Source organism: Misgurnus anguillicaudatus, chromosome 11 (genome assembly GCF_027580225.2).
Source record: "Misgurnus anguillicaudatus chromosome 11, ASM2758022v2, whole genome shotgun sequence".
NCBI lineage: Eukaryota > Metazoa > Chordata > Actinopteri > Cypriniformes > Cobitidae > Misgurnus > Misgurnus anguillicaudatus.
Window position 1 is genome coordinate 26,310,709 of NC_073347.2, and position 18,195 is coordinate 26,328,903.

Genomic DNA, 18,195 nt, shown 5'->3' on the forward strand with positions numbered 1-18,195 from the left:
ATTTTTTGAGTTGCCAACTGAAGTTTTTTTTTAACAAGATCCAACTTTCACTTTTTACAATGTACTGTAGAGGAATAAATGTAAGGTAAATTACATTAATATACAATAATGAAATACAAAAAGTTGTTAAGAAAATAGAAATACCAAGCAGTTGGTGTTTGTTTCACAAAGCTTTGACTCAAAATTGTTCGTAATTACAGGTAAGTGTAAAAAGAGCAACAGATCTACAGACAGGCAGACAGAGATCAAAACAGCTCTGCTTTGTTGCTCGTTTTTTCTCTCGGCTGTATAAAAACAGAGATGGCATAAATTAATATTATGAAGAAAAGTAAACACTCAAGACGTTAATGACTGAATGATATTCATTCATGAATGAATGAATTTCAGCGTTTCTGACAGTTTCTGACTAAATGAGGAATGAGATTTGACTCTTTGATTGAAAAAAGAGATTTAAAGTGAATACAGTGTGTCTCATCAGTGTCACAGTGAGTCTGGAAGTCATCTTTGCTTGCGTCTGCCATTTCTCCTTTTGCTAGACTGTGATCATTGGACCTACTGAATCTGTCTCTGTTTTGTATCTCTGATGGTGCCATCATCCTGTACTTATTTTTATGGCCCAGTAACGTTTATTTACGTCAGATTTTAGCTTTTCAGATGGTACAAAAATGTACTTTTACTAAATTTTGTGATTTGGCTGATTTTGATTTGGTGTTGATCCGCAGTGATGGTCTAAAGTGATGGAAACTTACTTGCAAGTGTACCAGAAACTTTAAAGTATATCCGTCTCTCTCTATCTTTTTTCCTCTCTCTCTCTCGCTCTCTCTCTCTCTCTCTCTCTCTCTCTCTCTCTCTCTCTCTCTCTCTCTCTCTCTCTGTCAGTCACTCACGGTCCACCAGCCACATCCATATTTACATGGTGTTTTCAAACAACTGCTCCCCCCTGCTACCTTAATGGAGGCTTTCTTCTCCCAGTGTCACTGTGTAGGAAAGCCTATCATTTGTAAAACTGGGTGTTTGCGGTGAAGCGATGGTCACCCACTGGATGTCAACGGGACCTCAGGGACCCCCGAAAGAGTTGAAAATGAAGGTTGTGCATGCAACGTCGCCAGTCTCCAGGGAACAAGCACTGAGTGTGTTATGGTGCATTAATATCATCAAACACACCATAGGAATTTTTTGAAGTGCCACCGTGTGTAGAGCTTTACACAGCTAGAAATACAACCATTAAGCTTCACGTGAGGAACTAGCAGCGGTTTAGCTGTGTGTTAATTTTAAGAGATGAAATTGTAAATGCGCATTGCTTCTCTCACAAGATTTCAGGATTGCATCTGAATAGTTTTTATCAGAAGTTTAAATATGCTTGAATATTTACGTTTACGCTTTTGGACGATTCTTTTATCCAAAGTGACTTACAATGCATTTATGGTACCACATTTTATCTATATGTGTGTTTCCAGGGAATCAAAACCATGACCTTTGTGCTGTTAACACAGTGCTCCACCAGTCAAATTTTAGCAATGTAGCTTTGCACACCTTTAAGTATTATTTTGCAAGAAAGTTTTTATTTTATTTTTAATAATCCTTAGTTTTCTTCTTTAACCTGAAATTTTCTTCCAATATGAATAGGGGATGGTAAGATTTTTTTTGTCGTACCCCGGTGCTGTAATTGATTGATTAAAGTAATTGATTGGTTTGGGAGGATCTGGAAGTGATTAAAATGCTTTCAGACACAAGCAGATTGAAAGGCAGTATGTTCCAGCACACTCTCTGGCCCCTAGGGGCCCACGTCTGGTCCTCCTTGAGGAGGAGATAGAGAGGATGTATGCTGGTGTCTGTGCACGTGCGGTCCATCTGGTCAATGGAATTAAAACTGTCTCTGGTTAGTTTATTTTCGCATGTCTTGTTTGTCTTTATTTTTATATCTGTTGTTTTAGCTTACAGAATCGCAGCAAGATGTTTTTGAAAAAAACTAACAAATACTAGAGCACTTTCCCAAATAAATCCTTAATACAGTATATCACAAACCAATAAAAATACCCGTCATCTTTTGATATAAGAAATATATGAAGAGTTTGGTTCCAAAACACGATAAACGCCATTCAAGAAAAAAGTGTTACCGCCAAAATTAGTATTGTATTTGGTCATTCTGGTATTCTTAATTCTATGCAAAATCCAATTTCTGCCATGTTATTCTGTCATCTTTTCTCCCCTTTTTCCCCCAAAACCCGATAAACGCCAGTCATCCTTCTTTGCAGAATGCAATAACTCGGCTCAACAAAACACAGTGCACCAGTCCCCACATTGTAAACACCAATGGCGGTGTGTTGAATACAAACAGAATCCTAGTTTTCCTCATCTACTTTGTACTTCGTGATCAACAAACAAACAAAAACTAAATAATACTTTTGATGGCATTGATAAACCTGTTATGGTTTTCTGTGGCATTGAAGAAACATAAGCCATCAAAATCAAATAACTTGCGAGAGAGGCACTCAGGAGATGGAAAAATGCCGGCTGTTGCTGGTCCTGTGAGTACCAATCAAGCTTCTGTCATGCTAACACATTGACTCCAGGGGTTCTTATAAAAACTTTCCATTATTTTACTCGAAGTCCACAAAAATAGAGCAGGACCAAAACATTTTACAGCTGATCGCTGTCAAAAAAGTTCAGCGACGGCGTCCCAAGCATGACAGCAGCAATGTCAGTGTTCTTAATATGACAATGTAAGTGTTTTGATTAATGCCATTAAAGGAACAGTATGTAAGATTGTGGCCAAAACTGGTATTGCAATCACAAAACTTGTGGCTAAAACTGGTACTGCAATCACACAACCGGTGGACAATACACAACATGACAACATAAACATCAGTTGAGGGCTGCAACTCCACTTTTTAAATGACAATATCCTGGCCGGACCGCTGTTGTGAGTAATATAAGTATTTGAAATGAAAATTATTTCTTAATGTCTAGTGACATATTAGGGCCATTTATGATTAATTGATATACATTTCTTACATACTGTTCCTTTAATGTTTATTTTTTTAATTTGTGTTTACCACTAGTCAACTAAATGAATATAACATGGCAAAGATGAATGCACATTTATATATTGATTCAATAGATTCATAGAATTTTGAAAAAAAAACTTGTAATGAATTTATTGCATTTTCTGGAAAAATAATACTTTTTTTTAATGAATATTTGAAGATCAAATTATGGATTAGAATTTTTAATGTTATTATAACCTAAAAATGCTATGTGATCGTTTGTAACATAAAATAGTGGTTATCATCTTGTCACCGAAATTTGTCAAAATGGATTTATTGCGTTTTGAACCAAATTTTTCATATGTTGGCCAACAGCAATACTAGCATTAAAATATGTATGTTGACAATAAAGACAATAATACTATTGAATATAAAACAAGAAGTTAGAATGCAATTAATTATATTGTAACATTTAATGGCTAGTTTATTTTAACAAACTCTGAATTTTAATAAGAGCACATTTCAAGTAATAATATTGTTGGTTTGATTTTCATTAACATTGCTTAATAGTATTCATCCTTATATTATGCGGACGCTGTTTAAAGGCATTGTAAAATTAGACCAACTTTGTAAATAAACCACATCTATTGACCAATCAGAATGAAGGACTGGAACTAGCCATTTTATAAATAAAATAAAATAAAATTAAGCTGTAACAATGTACTCCAGTCCAAATAGCTAAATGACATCACAAACTACTGTTGCATTTATTTCAAAGTGACTAAAATTCCTTTTTTTGCTGCAATTTTCTTAAAGTAAAACGAATGCACCCTTTCCTAAAGTTGAGAGAGCTCCACTAAGCATATGCTGAATATTCGTGAGCACTTTCACTTTTCTGTGCAGAAATGTAGTGAATAACTAAGGCCCTCTTTTACGATTACTTTACCTGCAGTCTCCGCTACCCATAAAGCCCAACGATGCAGTAAGCACAAACACGTCGCACGGTGCATTTAGCATAAATTAAAGTGCAAAAAAGCACACAGCCGCACAGCAGGGCGAAACATTTACAACACTTTCATTGTAATATTGTATAATCAGCTGGCAGCTTTTATGCATGTACGGTTATTTGATGAAGGTTGTTCAAAGGTTTTATGCCTTGTCCGGCATGACTCAGCAGGTTATGATGTCGTGGTTTTCTTGCTCTTTACTGGATAAATGCACAGTGTGCTTTTATTCGCTGTTAAACAAAAGGAGAAACACGGACCAGCTTCACGAGTCTTTCTCCTGTGAACAGATGACAGGAACGTTTCATCAAAGTGGGAGTTTTTGCTACCGGCTAAATTTGTGTGTCTGTGTTTGTACGACACCTTGTCTGTCTGCGAGGGTGACATGTTGATGAGACTTGCTAGAGGCACAAAAAATGAAATAACAAAGCTATTTTTGAAGTCAACGTGAATTGCGTAATCCATTTTGTGTGTGATATTTGAGTGGACGTAATATTAAAAATGGTGAGAATGGGCTTTGCTAAAACAACCCTTACGAAATTAACCATGGTTTTACTACGGTTAAAACCAAAAAACATGGTTACTGTAGTAAAACCATACTAACCACAAAAAAAAACCATGGATTGACAACCATGGTTTCCAAAACTTTAATTAAACCATGGTTGGTGTAGTAAATCAATACACCAAAAACCATGATTACTACACTTTTACCACAGTAAAACCATGGTTAATTTTCGTAGGGGAAAGCACGTTTACAAACTGGTTAAAGTCTGTTTTAGCAAGTCTTAAAGCCACATTTCTTCCAAGATTTTCTTTTTCAAATATTTTGTTTAATAGTGGTCTGTGAGAACACAACCAATTAAGAGTTAGCGGTGTATGAACTGGAACATGTTTGGTTTGTGGTAACAGCTAGCAGGAATGGCTAACAAGCTGTAACCAGCCAGGGAACAGCCTTGGCTTCGGTCTCTGCGCTTCAGGTCCAGTAGGTTTGGCATCACGCAAGAAGAGAATTAAGCCAAAAATGGAGAGAAATTCAGAGGACATATTGACTTCTTTGGCGAAATTCTGAGCTGGAGTGTTAAATAAACAATTGATATAAAAGAAATGAAGAGAGAGCAGAGAACACAACAGAGTTAAACTGAGCATAAGACCTGCACAAGAGAATAGAGGAGTTGATAAAAAGCATTGGAGGAATGCTGATCCCTGCATATTTGCAGTACTGTGATGGGTCTGAAATACCTTTCACTGTAGTTTTTACCTTCTGTCAGCTCTAATCCAGCAGTACCAGCCAACATTAAATAGTTTTAATGTAAAATCATGAACTAAACTTTGCAAACTAACTTCTGATTAAGTTTCACTGATTTGCATTATAAAAATTTATATTACTGTTATACACTCACCTAAAGGATTATTAGGAACAGCATACTAAAACTGTGTTTGACCCCTTTTCGCCTTCAGAACTGCCTTAATTATACGTGGCATTGATTCAACAAGGTGCTGAAAGCATTCTTTAGAAATGTTGGCGCATATTGATAGTATAGCATCTTGCAGTTGATGGAGTTTTGTGGGATGCACATCCAGGGCAGGAAGCTCCCGTTCCACCACATCCCAAAGATGCTCTATTGGGTTGAGATCTGGTGACTGTGGGGGCCATTTTAGTACAGTGAACACATTGTCAGTTCAAGAAACCAATTTGAAATGATTCGAGCTTTGTGACATGGTGCATTATCCTGCTGGAAGTAGACATCAGAGGATGGGTACATGGTGGTCATAAAGGGATGGACATGGTCAGAAACAATGGTCAGGTAGGACGTGGCATTTAAACGATGCCCAATTGGCACTAAGGGGCCTAAAGTGTGCCAAGAAAACATCCCCCACACCATTACACCACCACCACCAAGCCTGCACAGTGGTAACAAGGCATGATGGATCCATGTTCTCATTCTGTTTACAGCAAATTCTGACTCTATCATCTGAATGTCTCAACAGAAATCGAGACTCATCAGACCAGGCAACATTTCTTCCAGTCTTCAACTGTCCAATTTTGGTTAGCTCGTGCAAATTGTAGCCTCTTTTTCCTATTTGTATTTTGTAGTGGAGATGAGTGGTACCTGGTGGGGCTTTCTGCTGTTGTAGCCCATCCGTCTCAAGGTTGTGCGTGTTGTGGCTTCACAAATGCTTTGCTGCATACCTTGGTTGTAACGAGTGGTTATTTCAGTAAAAGTTGCTCTTTTATCAGCTTGAATCAGTCAGCCCATTCTCCTCTGACCTCTAGCATCAACAAGGCATTTTCGCCCACAGGACTGCCGCATACTCGATGCTTTTTGCTTTTCACACCATTCTGGTGGTTGTGCCACTGATTAACAGCCTTTTTACTATATATATATATATATATATATATTTTGTACTTTTTCTGTCTTATAGGTCATGACAAAATATGTTTTTTAACTAGAAGCAGTTGCTCTAGACACCTGCTGAAATAAGCTTAAAGCTCCTCCAAATGCTGAATTTAATTGCTTGGGTAATATCATTCACCACTATTGTCTTTCCGCAGATGAGCGTTTGATAGGAGCTTGAAGTGAAATAATACATCAATCCAGATCAAACAGACTATGAGCTGTCGGCTTGTCTCCGCTCAGCTTACGTTAAAACTAACTGCCTGCGGGACTCAACAAACCACATATTTTCAATCCTTAGAGAAACCTTGGATTTAATGTAAAAATCAATGCTTGTTCTGCTTCTGTTTCCTGTTCAGCTCTGGTGTGAGGTCTCGCAGAGGGCCACTGGTGCAAATAGATGTTATTGTATTCCTGCTTTGCTAAATTCTCATTACGCCTCTAATAAGGACGAGCCCACGGAAATCCACGCTCATCGGGCTGGTTTTTTGATCATGTCAGGTTTGCCGTCGCAGCTTTTGACCTTTCCGTTTTCTCTTTCCGTCTATCACAGATAATGACGGCCGCGAGAAGGACGAAGATGCTAACATGGAGGAAGGTGAGTGACAGTTTTTTCGCATTTGCAACAAGACAGGAAATTATCACATCCAATATCCTGGGGCCAGATGAAATTTAATCCACGTCATTTGATTCATGATATGGCCGCTTGATAAATCAAGCCTTTTGTTGTGAGTGACAGCTTTGCAATAGCCTATAAACAAGAAAACAAGAGTCTGCATTTGCTTACCGTATTCCTGAAATAGTTTTAATGTGCAAAGTGAATCTAACGTTATTTCTTTGCTTTGTTAACCAGGCTTTCTTTCGTTATTGAATTGTTTTGGACCATATGTAGACTGAACGAAAACTAATCGGTCCTTGCCATTAAAGCAATGACAAAACCAAACTTTAATTTAAAATCTAATTTGCTCTGCATGTTTTCAGCAGATGTCCGTATGAAACGTTTTTAACGGTTGTCCATTCAAATGCAGATTTCTTCATCTTCTTTGTTGACTTGCGAACAAATAGATTACATGGCGTTCATCTGGATGCCTCCTTAGCTGTACATTCACACAGGGACGAAAAAATGTATAAAGGTGTTTTATTGTTACTAATTCGGAGCTAAATACATGGTGGCAGGTACAGCATTACTAATGCTTTACGGCTAAGCTAATTCTCCGCGTCAGGCCTTAAATCCAGCTTAAACGCGCACGTGCACACGGTTCCAGATCTGCTAAAGCGACTGTCATAGAGACAGCTGAGCATCTTAGTATGGAAATCTAATCTGGGTTTAGCTCTGTGTTTAGGCTGGACTACAAAACCTGATGATACCAGCCTCTAAGAATGAGCATGTCACTTACACTAGCGGTTTGGTCCGATTACAGTAAGTCTTTCGTGGTCCTTTTACTCGAGAACTGTTAAATGTTAAGCTTGAAAGTCAAACTTAGGTCAAACATGTCACTCGAATGAATTATAAGACATTTTCTGGCAAGGTAATAATGGGAGCATTGATGGTTTCTACAGAAGTTCGGTGATTGAAATTGCAGAGCGTGAAAGTGACGGAGAAACCAAATGCTTAACATTTTAAGACAAAGAGTATGTTTTAATACTTCAACTACATCATGTGCAGCTCACAAAGCAGGCCTGCACGCAATGATTTTTACCACAAATGTGAGAAGCTGTTCACAGGACCAAAGCTATAAGCCAATACGCCTGTCAAAACCAGATACAGTCCGTCCTTCAGTTGCAGACACGCTTTTTTTTCAACACATAGCATTGACATTTTATGTGCACGTTATAAAACATACTTTTAACAGCGCCAAGCAGTGTCTTATATCCTATTGAACTACTGTAAGGCCTTGTGTTGGGGCTTTCTGTCAAGTTCAGCACAAAACCAGAGCAACCAATCTGCTTTTTGTGGACACTGTTACACCTCGTTGTAAACATCGGATCAGGATGACCCGACATGGTAACACCTATCAGGATTCGATCTTGTTCACGACACACCAAGCACTACTCTCTCTCTCTCTCTCTCTCTCTCTCTCTCTCTCTCTCTCCCTCTCTCCAAACTGTTGCTCCATGCATTCCGATTTTCTTGCCCCAGCAGTTTCGTCTTGCTTAGCGTCAGTTTCATTCAGTGAATGTCTGACTGGCAGCCAAGGCCTGGCCTTTAGCTGCTTCACTTAGCCGGGGCTCTGATTCTCTCTCTTTTTCTCTGGATCCAATTCTGAGGCTCAAATGGTTGTGCCATTCTTACATGGAATTGAGGCTTTTCCCCCTTATCCCTCTGTATCAGCTCCCCCTCTCTCTATCAATCAATCCCTCTCTCTTTCTCTTTTTTCTAGCTTTCTTTCACCAAAATCCCTTATAGTACACTTTCGCAGGGCCATTTTTTATTAGCTGGGTTTTGCAGAGGTACACAAAAGCCCCCGTTGGTGCAGAATCACCTGGTGCATGTATATGCGATTCAGCAGGGCCCACAACACAATACCAGGATATTCCTCAGCTCTTTTAACAGCATTCCATGCCTTGCATTATTAAGAGCTTTTCCTGTATATATTCACAAGCTAGAAGTTGTCCTTTTCAGCTTAGAGATAAGTACATTGTACGAAAAAAAAAGTCAAAAATGGTCCCTAGCTGTCATCGGGGCAGTATCCTTAAAATTGTGCTAATATGTACCAGTTGGGTACAGATAAGTTGTTGTTATTATATACCTTTGAGGTACTAATATACACTCTTTAGTATGGTATATACCATTTTTTTGAACATTATTTCTGGCAATGTGGGTTTTTAAAGGAATAGTTTGGCCAAAAATGATATTAAACCCATAATTTACTCACCCCCAAACTAACACATTTTCAGTTATTTTAGAAAATGTTTTAGATCTTTCAGTTCTTTTAGTTAATCAAATGTAAAGTTACGGGGTCCACGTCCTTCAAGTCCAAAAAATGTGCATCCATTCTTCACAAAATAAATCCAAATGGCTCCATGATGATAAACAAAGGCCTTCTGAGGGTAATCCGCGTGGTGTTGTTGCAGAAATATCCACATTTAAAACTTTATAAACGAAAATAACTAGCTTCCGGTAACGCCGCCATCTTAGACTCCTCTGTATTCAGGAGAGAGTATTAGCATAGTGTACGCACTTTTCTTAGAGACGTATGACAAATGCGGAGGGCGGGTACACAGAGTAGCAGCACAGAACCCTCCGTAAACTGCATACGCTCTCATTTTGAATGCTGGCGCAACTAAGATGGCGCTGTTACCGGAAGCGAGTTATTTTCGCTGATAAAGTTTTAAATTAGGATATTTCTACAACAACACCGTGCGGATTACCCTCAGAAGGTCTTTGTTTATCATTGTGGAGCCATTTGGATTTCTTTTGTGAATGATGGATGCACATTTTTTTGGACTTGAAGGATGTGGATCCCGTAACTTTACATTTGATTAACCGAAAGACCTAAAACATTTTCTAAAATAACTGAAAAATGTGTTCGTCTGAAAAATTATGGACATATGCATCTCAGACGGCTTGGGGATGAGTGAATCGTGGGTTTAATATCATTTTTGGCCGAACTATCCCTTTAAGGTTTTGAGTGAAATAAATGAAGAGTTTCGTTGCAAAACGAGATAACTCCGTTTTTTTAATTTTTAAGAAATCTCGTTGTTTGGTTTTGCATTCCAATTAATATCAATTCAACTGCAGTTGGTTTGTTTTGATTTAAACCTTCATAACTTAAAAATACAGCTAAGTAGCACCATAAAACAAAATAATAACATGATAACATAATAATAAACATGTTTTGACAAAAATGTTAAAGACGGGAGTTATCTCGTTTTGCAACGAAACTCTTCAAATATATATTTATTTCTAAATTTCTTGAAATATGCATGCTTTATTTTGACAGATAACACACAGGCCGAGGGTGGAGAAGATGAACAACTAGGTATGTGAAAATCCTCCGCTTGACGAGTGTGTGTGTTTGTGTGTGCGTCTAGGCAGTTAAGCTTTCATTTGTCTGCATGAAGCTTGCGGTTTAACTGTGAGAGTCAATATTACCCAGCATTCCCTTCTTCCAAGCATTGCTGAGGGAAAATGAGACTAAGATGGAGTCTCTTCGGGTTATTCTTTCGAGGTGTGGAAACCTGTTTAAGGAGCCATTAGCTTCCAGATTCTGCCGTTTCAGCCTCTTGGCTTATGCAGTACTGAAACAATTACTCGCTCCTCAATAAGATGGACCAAAGATAATTAGATTCGTACACTGGAGGACGGTACCAGACTATTAACACTACAATTTTTCCATTTGTCTCAAAGCTGGAAGCTTGGAGGTGTTGCGTTTTCTTTATTATTAAAGCGGGCAGGACTGACGTCTTTGGGGAAATTTCCCCTGACTGATATCTCTCTTCAGTGCTTAACACAATGTAATATTTTCAGTAAACTGATACTTTAGCCATGCGTAGCATTCCAAAGCGTATTTTAATCTTCCTACCAACAAACACACTCCAGGGCTACAATAACAAAAATGTTAACAGAGGTCATTTGTTATATTCCTTTGGAGTATTGTTTGTAAGCATAAATCTAACAAAATGTAGGACGGGCAACGATTAAAACAAAACAGAAAAATAAACTTAATATAAAAATATGTTCGTTTATATTATCAAAAAGTTTTATTATATTATGATCTTGTTTTAGGGTTGTTTAGGTAAATGGACAGATATAAAAAATGTCACTGTTTACTATATTTGCTCCAGTATGTATTCAGGAGTATTTCTAAATCTTATGGTAAATAAACTGTGCAATGGCTTAAAGCAGCATTGTAATTATAAATAAATTCAGACTTAATTTGTTTAAAACTAACTCCATAAATTTGTGTCTGTTTGGACACACACCACGCTTTGAGAGGAAGACATAAAAATTGAATCTACTTCTGCTGAAGTTCAAACAACACAAGAACGTTTGTTATGTCTCTGCTTTCGACAAAAGTGAAGAGCAGAACAAAGCGTAGCCTGTGATTTCTCCACAGGTGTTAGCCAGTCGTCGTCCTCTGGCACTGTTGTTAACATCAAACACTGTCGCTGTAATACGGTGACACTCAGAGAACAAGGTACGGCGGTGCATTAAATATGTTTTTGAAATCATTTCTATTGATTCACTGAAGACGAGCTTCGCATGCAAATTACTTTACGGCCAAAGCTTGGGGCCGTGGTTCACCTATCGGATTCCCGTAAACGCACCGGCCCCAACTTTGTTTCTCGTGAACGCGTGAAGTTGATGTACAGCCGTGGTGGAATATTGCTTTGTATTACACATTCAGTACTCTCCCTGAGGGGATGCTCTCTAACTGAGGTTAGAGCACAGGAGCTTTTAGTCAGCCTGCTAATGACAGAGAAACATTAATGCTGTTCTCCCTAAAGCAGCACTTCATACATTCACATGCTCAGGGGAGAACCGGCCCCAAAAGCACTGATCTGGAACTATCCGTGTTCCTCGGCGGTTACCTGTGAGAAGTGTAAAGGAAAACGATACCTTATTCCGGATCAGTTCCCACTTGCCTCCCTTTACAGTCTTGCTGAGTGTTTTTCAGAGCAAAGAATGTGTGAATCTCAGAGGTTTTACTGACTCAGTCAGTCAGGGGATTGTCAGACTGTGTTTTGAAGAGTGTTAAAGAAACAGTTCACCCAAAAATAAAAGTCTGTCTTTTACTCGTGTGACTTATGTTGCTCTTTGGATCCAAAGAGATTTTAATAGCAGAATATTCAAACTGTTCTTTACAATTAAAGTAAATGGCAACCATGGCTGTCGAGCAAGAGTTTCTTCAAGTTAAATTGAAATACACTAAATATTTAAAGCAAAGTCAATTTAGGGGAGTTGCGGCATTAGGCGGCCATGTCTTCAACGCATCCGGACAGTTTTTTCAACGCTGTCTCATGAGAATTCGTACATATTTTACGAGTTGGCTAATTCGTATTAATTCATACCAACACATTCATACGTTTTTGTATGATTTGACTTGACCATTGTGACGTTGGGGTAAAGTCCTTCAATGGGTAGGGTACCCGCGGATACCCGCATAAAAGTGTCTAAAACGGGTGGATTGTGACATTCCTAAAATTCACGGGCGGATAATTAACTCCGTGCGGATGGGTAGTGTAGCGAATGAAAATATGTGCAATATTTCTATGACAAAATTACCATTACACGTGCAACATATGACATTTGACCCATCACATCACCACCACTGCGACAGTGCGCGACCTTTGTTGATGCTTCTCATGGCCTAGTTGGAGCGAGCGTTGCAGGAGTTGCATAAAGTTTTGCCGGAAACTGGGAACGTCTTATCTTAGAAAACATGAGACGAGACTTAAGAGCACAGCAGGGGTTGTGTAGGTAGGTTGTATTTTTTCTTGTAGGTCTGTTTGTGTATTGTTATCAGGTTCCATAGCCTATTTAGGTGCCGATGGTAGGCTACTTGAAAGACGCAAAACAAAGCGCACTTTAGCCTGTTTTATTAGCCCATTCATGACGCTGTTGTTATGTTGAGAGGGGTACGAGATGGGTACGATTACGGGTCGGTTATCACGGGTCGGTTAACGGGCCAAATATTAACGGGTCCGGGCGGGTGCGGATTTAATTTTGATATTATCACGGGTGACGGGTCGGATCTGGTGCTGAACTTTAAAGCACTTTAATTGGAATGATTTTAGCGTGTGTGATTTATGTGGGGACGGGTCGGTTAACGGGCCAAATATTAACGGGTCCGGGCGGGTGCGGATTTAATTTTGATATTATCACGGGTGACGGGTCGGATCTGGTGCTGAACTTTGCTTGTATGGGCGGGAGGGGGTATCCAAAAATGGACCCATGCAGGACTCTGCGTTGGGGTAAGGTGCGGGTTAGGGGTTCGGTTTTGTTGTTGTTTTTATGAGAATCGTCAGTTTTGCACAATTAACTTTGTATAAATTCATACGAATTAGACAACTCGTAAAATATGTAAGAATTCTCGTGAGATCAGGCTGTTTTTTTTAAGTCATGCAAGACTAAAGTCTTATCTACTTGAATGAGAAAAGAGCATAACTGTAGCATAACTTTTGTTTCTTAAATTGCACTAAAACACTTAATACTGAGGTTCTTGTTTTCAGCTACTTAGCATGCGCGCCGGTTAGCAAGCACCTTTTGCACCTGTACAAAGCCCTTCCCCCAGAGAATCGTCAGTCTATATTGATTGGTTTTTGGTTCTTTTAACTGGAAGGCGGGACTTCCATCTCCTCAACTGTACAATAACTTTTGTTTCTTAAGCTCAAATTGCTTTAAAATACTTAATTTCGAAGTTGTTTTAGCTACTAAGCATGCGCACAGGTTAGCAAGCACCTCACACGACTGTATAGAGCCCCTCCCCCAAAGAATCGTCAGTCTCTATTGATTGATGATTGGTTCTCTCAACTGGAAGGCGGGACTTCCATTGCCATTGTGGGTGGCCTGATTGAGCATTGCATTGTCCAGTATGCATAGTAATAAAAGTTCTCAGTCTTGCATTGTGAGCGAATCTTTCAAACATGGTAAGGAGCGTCACATTTCCGGCTGACGTCAGAGGTATTCAGGCCATTCACAACGTACAGATTAGCTGGCCAATCAGGGACACAGAGTTTTTACAATCCGTGCGTTTCAGAAAGAGAGTGAAATCTGGAGCTACAAAAATGTACGAAATGTTTATGATTACGAAATAATCATAAACCACGAAAATACATTGTATTATACCAAATACACAAAATAACGTTGTTTTTAGCAATGAAATGGGTGCTCTTTATTGGATTCTGCCTAAAAGTTGATATTTCTAAATGGCCTGAGGGTGGAATTAAGCGGATATGACGCAAAAGTATTTGATAAACATATAGCACATGCCCACATCATTTGATTACAATCATTGTCTCATTTTTGACGGATTTGGCATTTAGCTGCGTTTGCATCTGAACTCTTCATTTGTTTATTGTTAAGCAGGATTATCTACAAATGACTACAACAATTGTCATTTTGGGTGAACTGTCTCTTTAACTGCAGCAGACAGGTTTAGTCTCAGTTAGTAAAGACACGCAGCATTGTAACCACAGGACCACAGCTATGACGATCCGTTTGGTCCAACCAATCAGTGCCGGGTTGTGCCCTGAGACAGCTGGCAAGATGCTCGGGTGGAGAGACTGGACTTCAGAGTTCTGCGAGATAAAGTGATTTGTGCTATAATCCACATAAAATCACGACAAGGAGGGGATTGGTGTGCAGAGAAATGGGAAGTATTGTTCACACAACTGGACTGAGAGTGTTAGCAGAGGACAGAAGCCCCTGGATAGCTGTTCAAATAGCCTGTCGGGCCAATGTGTGTTTAGTGTGTGTGTGTGTGTATCAGGTGGCATTTCAGAGATTAAGAGGTGACAGGTTAGATGGGCGAATCAGGATGCGGAGCATCAGGTCGGGCTGTTAACTGTGTGCTCAGCAGGTGTAGAAGGCAGAGAGGGCATGTTTGGAGAGATAGAGAAGGAGAGAAATACAGCTTGTGTGTGGATGAAGGTAAAAGATATTAACCTAAAAATCTTTATCTTTAGTTAACCTCCTTAATCGCTTGTATAAATAATTGATTCCTTCCTTTTTAAATTCATTGATTGCTATTTAATGGTTATTTTCATTTTATTTCAAATTTTTATGGAAACAGGCGTTCCTGTTGATATAACAAATCTCTCATAAAACAAATTTAACACTTACTAGGTTTATTTAATTGGTCTAACAATAACTCATTTCATACCCATTATCTTCTGTATCTAAAATGCACGTTTGTTTTTTATTGTACTCTCACAGGTTTCATTTGGCGTATCTGGCGTGCTGTATGTCGAGTTTTCTTTGGTAACTAAGTTCACAAATATTGTGTGGAAAATTATATGTGGATAATTATAATGTAATTATATGTATAATCAGTAAAAATTATTATCTATGATTCAGAGATTTAATGGACAGTGGGCAATTTCAAAATGCAAAATTTATTATAAATAATTATAATTATTAATCAATAATAAAAATCTATAATTATTAACAGTGTTGGGGAAAGTTACTTTTAAAAGTAATGCATTACAATATTAAGTAACTAATTGCGTTACTTAGTTACTTTTCATGGAAACTAATGCTTACGTTACTTTTTAGTTACTTTTGCATTACTTTTTCTTGGCTGAGGCTTGATCTCTTTCAGGCTTGCAGGTGTTTTTAATAACTGAAAAGATCTGCATTCAGAAATGTCATATTTCATCACAAAAATATCAAGCTTTGGCCTGCCATCTCAGTTTCTTACTCAAACTGTTCCCACACAGGTGTGTACGCATAAAGTGCATAATGTAATACGTTTAGTTTAATTCAGTACTTTTTTTTAAATATTTTTTTTTTACTTGCATTACTTTTTTTTAAAAGTAACTTGAATATTAATATGTACATTTAAAAAGTAATGCGTTTCTTTACTCGTTACTTTAGAAAAGTAATATTGTTATGTAATGCACATTACTTAAAGGATTAGTCCATTTTCTTAAAAGAAAAATCCAGATAATTTACTCACCACCATGTCATTCAAAATGTTGATGTCTTTCTTTGTTCAGTCGAGAAAAAATTATGTTTTTTGAGGAAAACATTGCAGGATTTTTCTCACTTTAATGGACTTTAATGGACACCAACACTCAACACTGAACTCAACACGCAACAGTCCCCCTCAACGCAGTTTCAAAGGACTCCAAACGATCCCAAACGAGGCACAAGAGTCCCACCCAGCGAAACGAGTGTCATTCCTGACAAGAAAAACAACAAATATACACTTTTAAACCACAATTTCTCGTCTAGATCCAGTCCTGAAAGCGCCAGCGTGACCTCACGCAATATGTCATGACGTCAAGAGGTCACAGACGACGAACGCGAAACTCTGCCCCAGTGTTTACAAGTGTTGAGAAAGAGGACCGTTCCGACGTTGTTGTATGTGGAATGATACTAATTAATGTCTTTGTGTCAGTTTATTGTTTACAATGGTCCGCAAATGTGCGTTTTATATATGTAACACGTGACCTCCCTACGTCACTACGCATTTACGTTAGGTCACGCTGGACCGGACCTGGACGAGAAGTTGTGGTTTAAGAGGGCATGTTTTTTGTTTTTCTTGTCAAAAATTAAAATCGTTTCGCTAGATAAGACCCTTATGCCTCGTTTGGGATCGTTTATAGTCCTTTGAAACTCCGTTGAAAAAAATGTTACGTGTTAAGTGTTAAGTGTTGGTGTCCATTAAAATTAGAAAAATACTGCAATGTTTTCCTCAAAAAACATAATTTCTTCTCGACTGAACAAAGAAAGACATCAACATTTTGGATGACATGGTGGTGAGTAAATTATCTGGATTTTTCTTTTAAGAAAATTGACATTTCCTTTAACACTGATTATTAAATTATAATGACATGGTGAAAAGTTTCTGAGGCATTTCTGATGTGACCTTATTGTAACATTTTTCATCTGTTAGTTTAAATAAACATCAACCCCTGAGACATAAACTAGTAGTTTTGTTATTAAAACATCCTTGTATTTTAATTGATAATATTTCCTTGTGGTAATAGAGTATAAAAGATGATGGTTGAAGAACATGTAGGAATCCAGGACGGCAGGGGTCAAGCGTCGGCAAACTGAGTGTGATGCGTTTAGGCCGAGGGTGGGAGGCTTTACAATTGTGTACTGTAGAAAGAGGCTCATGTGCTTCTAAGTCCGCAGTTTCGCACAGCTGGAAACATGGCAGTTAAGCTCCGACCCTCACAGAGAGAGCCACTGAATCAAAAGATTCAGCGCGGCATGAGCTATACACAGCTCTTAAAACTGCTAGCCAGCACACACATACACACTATAGATAGATTCTAGGCTGCTGAGCAGTGCATGTTGATCGTGACATCCTCATTCACCTTTCTCTCTTATGTTTCATACATTTTTCATGGTGCCGGTTTTCTCACCGCTGCGTTCGTAGTGCCTAACTGACAGGAAGTAGAATTCCCCACTGTGTAAGGATAGGAAGTGCTCTGACTTTTCTTTTATGCGTTTCTGTATACAGTATCATATTCATAGTATCGTGACTGTTAAGTGTAAGGCATTGAAAACATTTCTAGATAGCTTTCAAGTGCATGTGTGCTATAACAGCTGACAAAATTTATGTATGCATCCTTATCAGATAGCATTAATGTGTGCGTACATGTGGGTTTATCTCTGTTGCACTACTCCCATCTCCTGGTGGCTCCTGGAATTGACGCTCCTTTCTGTAGCAAAATGGCTTCATGAGATTAATAACAAAAACAACATGTGAAATGTTTTTAAACGCAATCATATTTCCCTTCTCTGGCTGAGTTTGTACTCTTGTGTTCTCGTTCCATGTGTGCATCCTTCGAAGTGTTACTTAGTTTTTTTTTTACAGGAGGCATGACAGATAGGAAATTGTTTTAAGATAAACATAATTACTTCATACTGTGTCGTTTCAATGCAATGTGACAAAAACATAACCGGCATTATTTCAATATAAAGAAACTTGTTTTTTGTACTTTTAATCTGTCGGTCTTTAAGCTTGTTTGTTTTGTCCTGCTGTGTGCGCCTCGCCTGTGAAAATGGCCATTGTGAAAGCCCATCATGACTTAAGTAATCTACTGCAGTAAAACAAATCTCAGCTCAGTTCTCTTAGAATAATTTGGCTTTGTATCCAGGCTATAAACAACATCCCTCACGGGTGT

The 18,195-nt window shown here is 38.4% G+C and overlaps 1 protein-coding gene across 6 annotated transcripts in view; it reads left to right on the forward strand.

Moving 5' to 3' along the window:
- macrod2 (mono-ADP ribosylhydrolase 2) overlaps positions 1 to 18,195 on the forward strand; it is a 705,053-nt gene that overhangs the window by 645,858 nt on the left and 41,000 nt on the right. For 3 of the 6 annotated variants that reach the window (XM_073873423.1, XM_073873424.1, XM_073873422.1), the window contains exons 10-12: positions 6,938 to 6,985; positions 10,332 to 10,370; positions 15,269 to 15,313. In XM_073873423.1, the coding sequence (XP_073729524.1) occupies positions 6,938 to 6,985; positions 10,332 to 10,370; positions 15,269 to 15,313 (132 nt within the window). The remainder of the gene's footprint in view (positions 1 to 6,937; positions 6,986 to 10,331; positions 10,371 to 15,268; positions 15,314 to 18,195) is intronic. The other 3 variants (XM_073873426.1, XM_073873427.1, XM_073873425.1) reach the window with 1 other exon arrangement.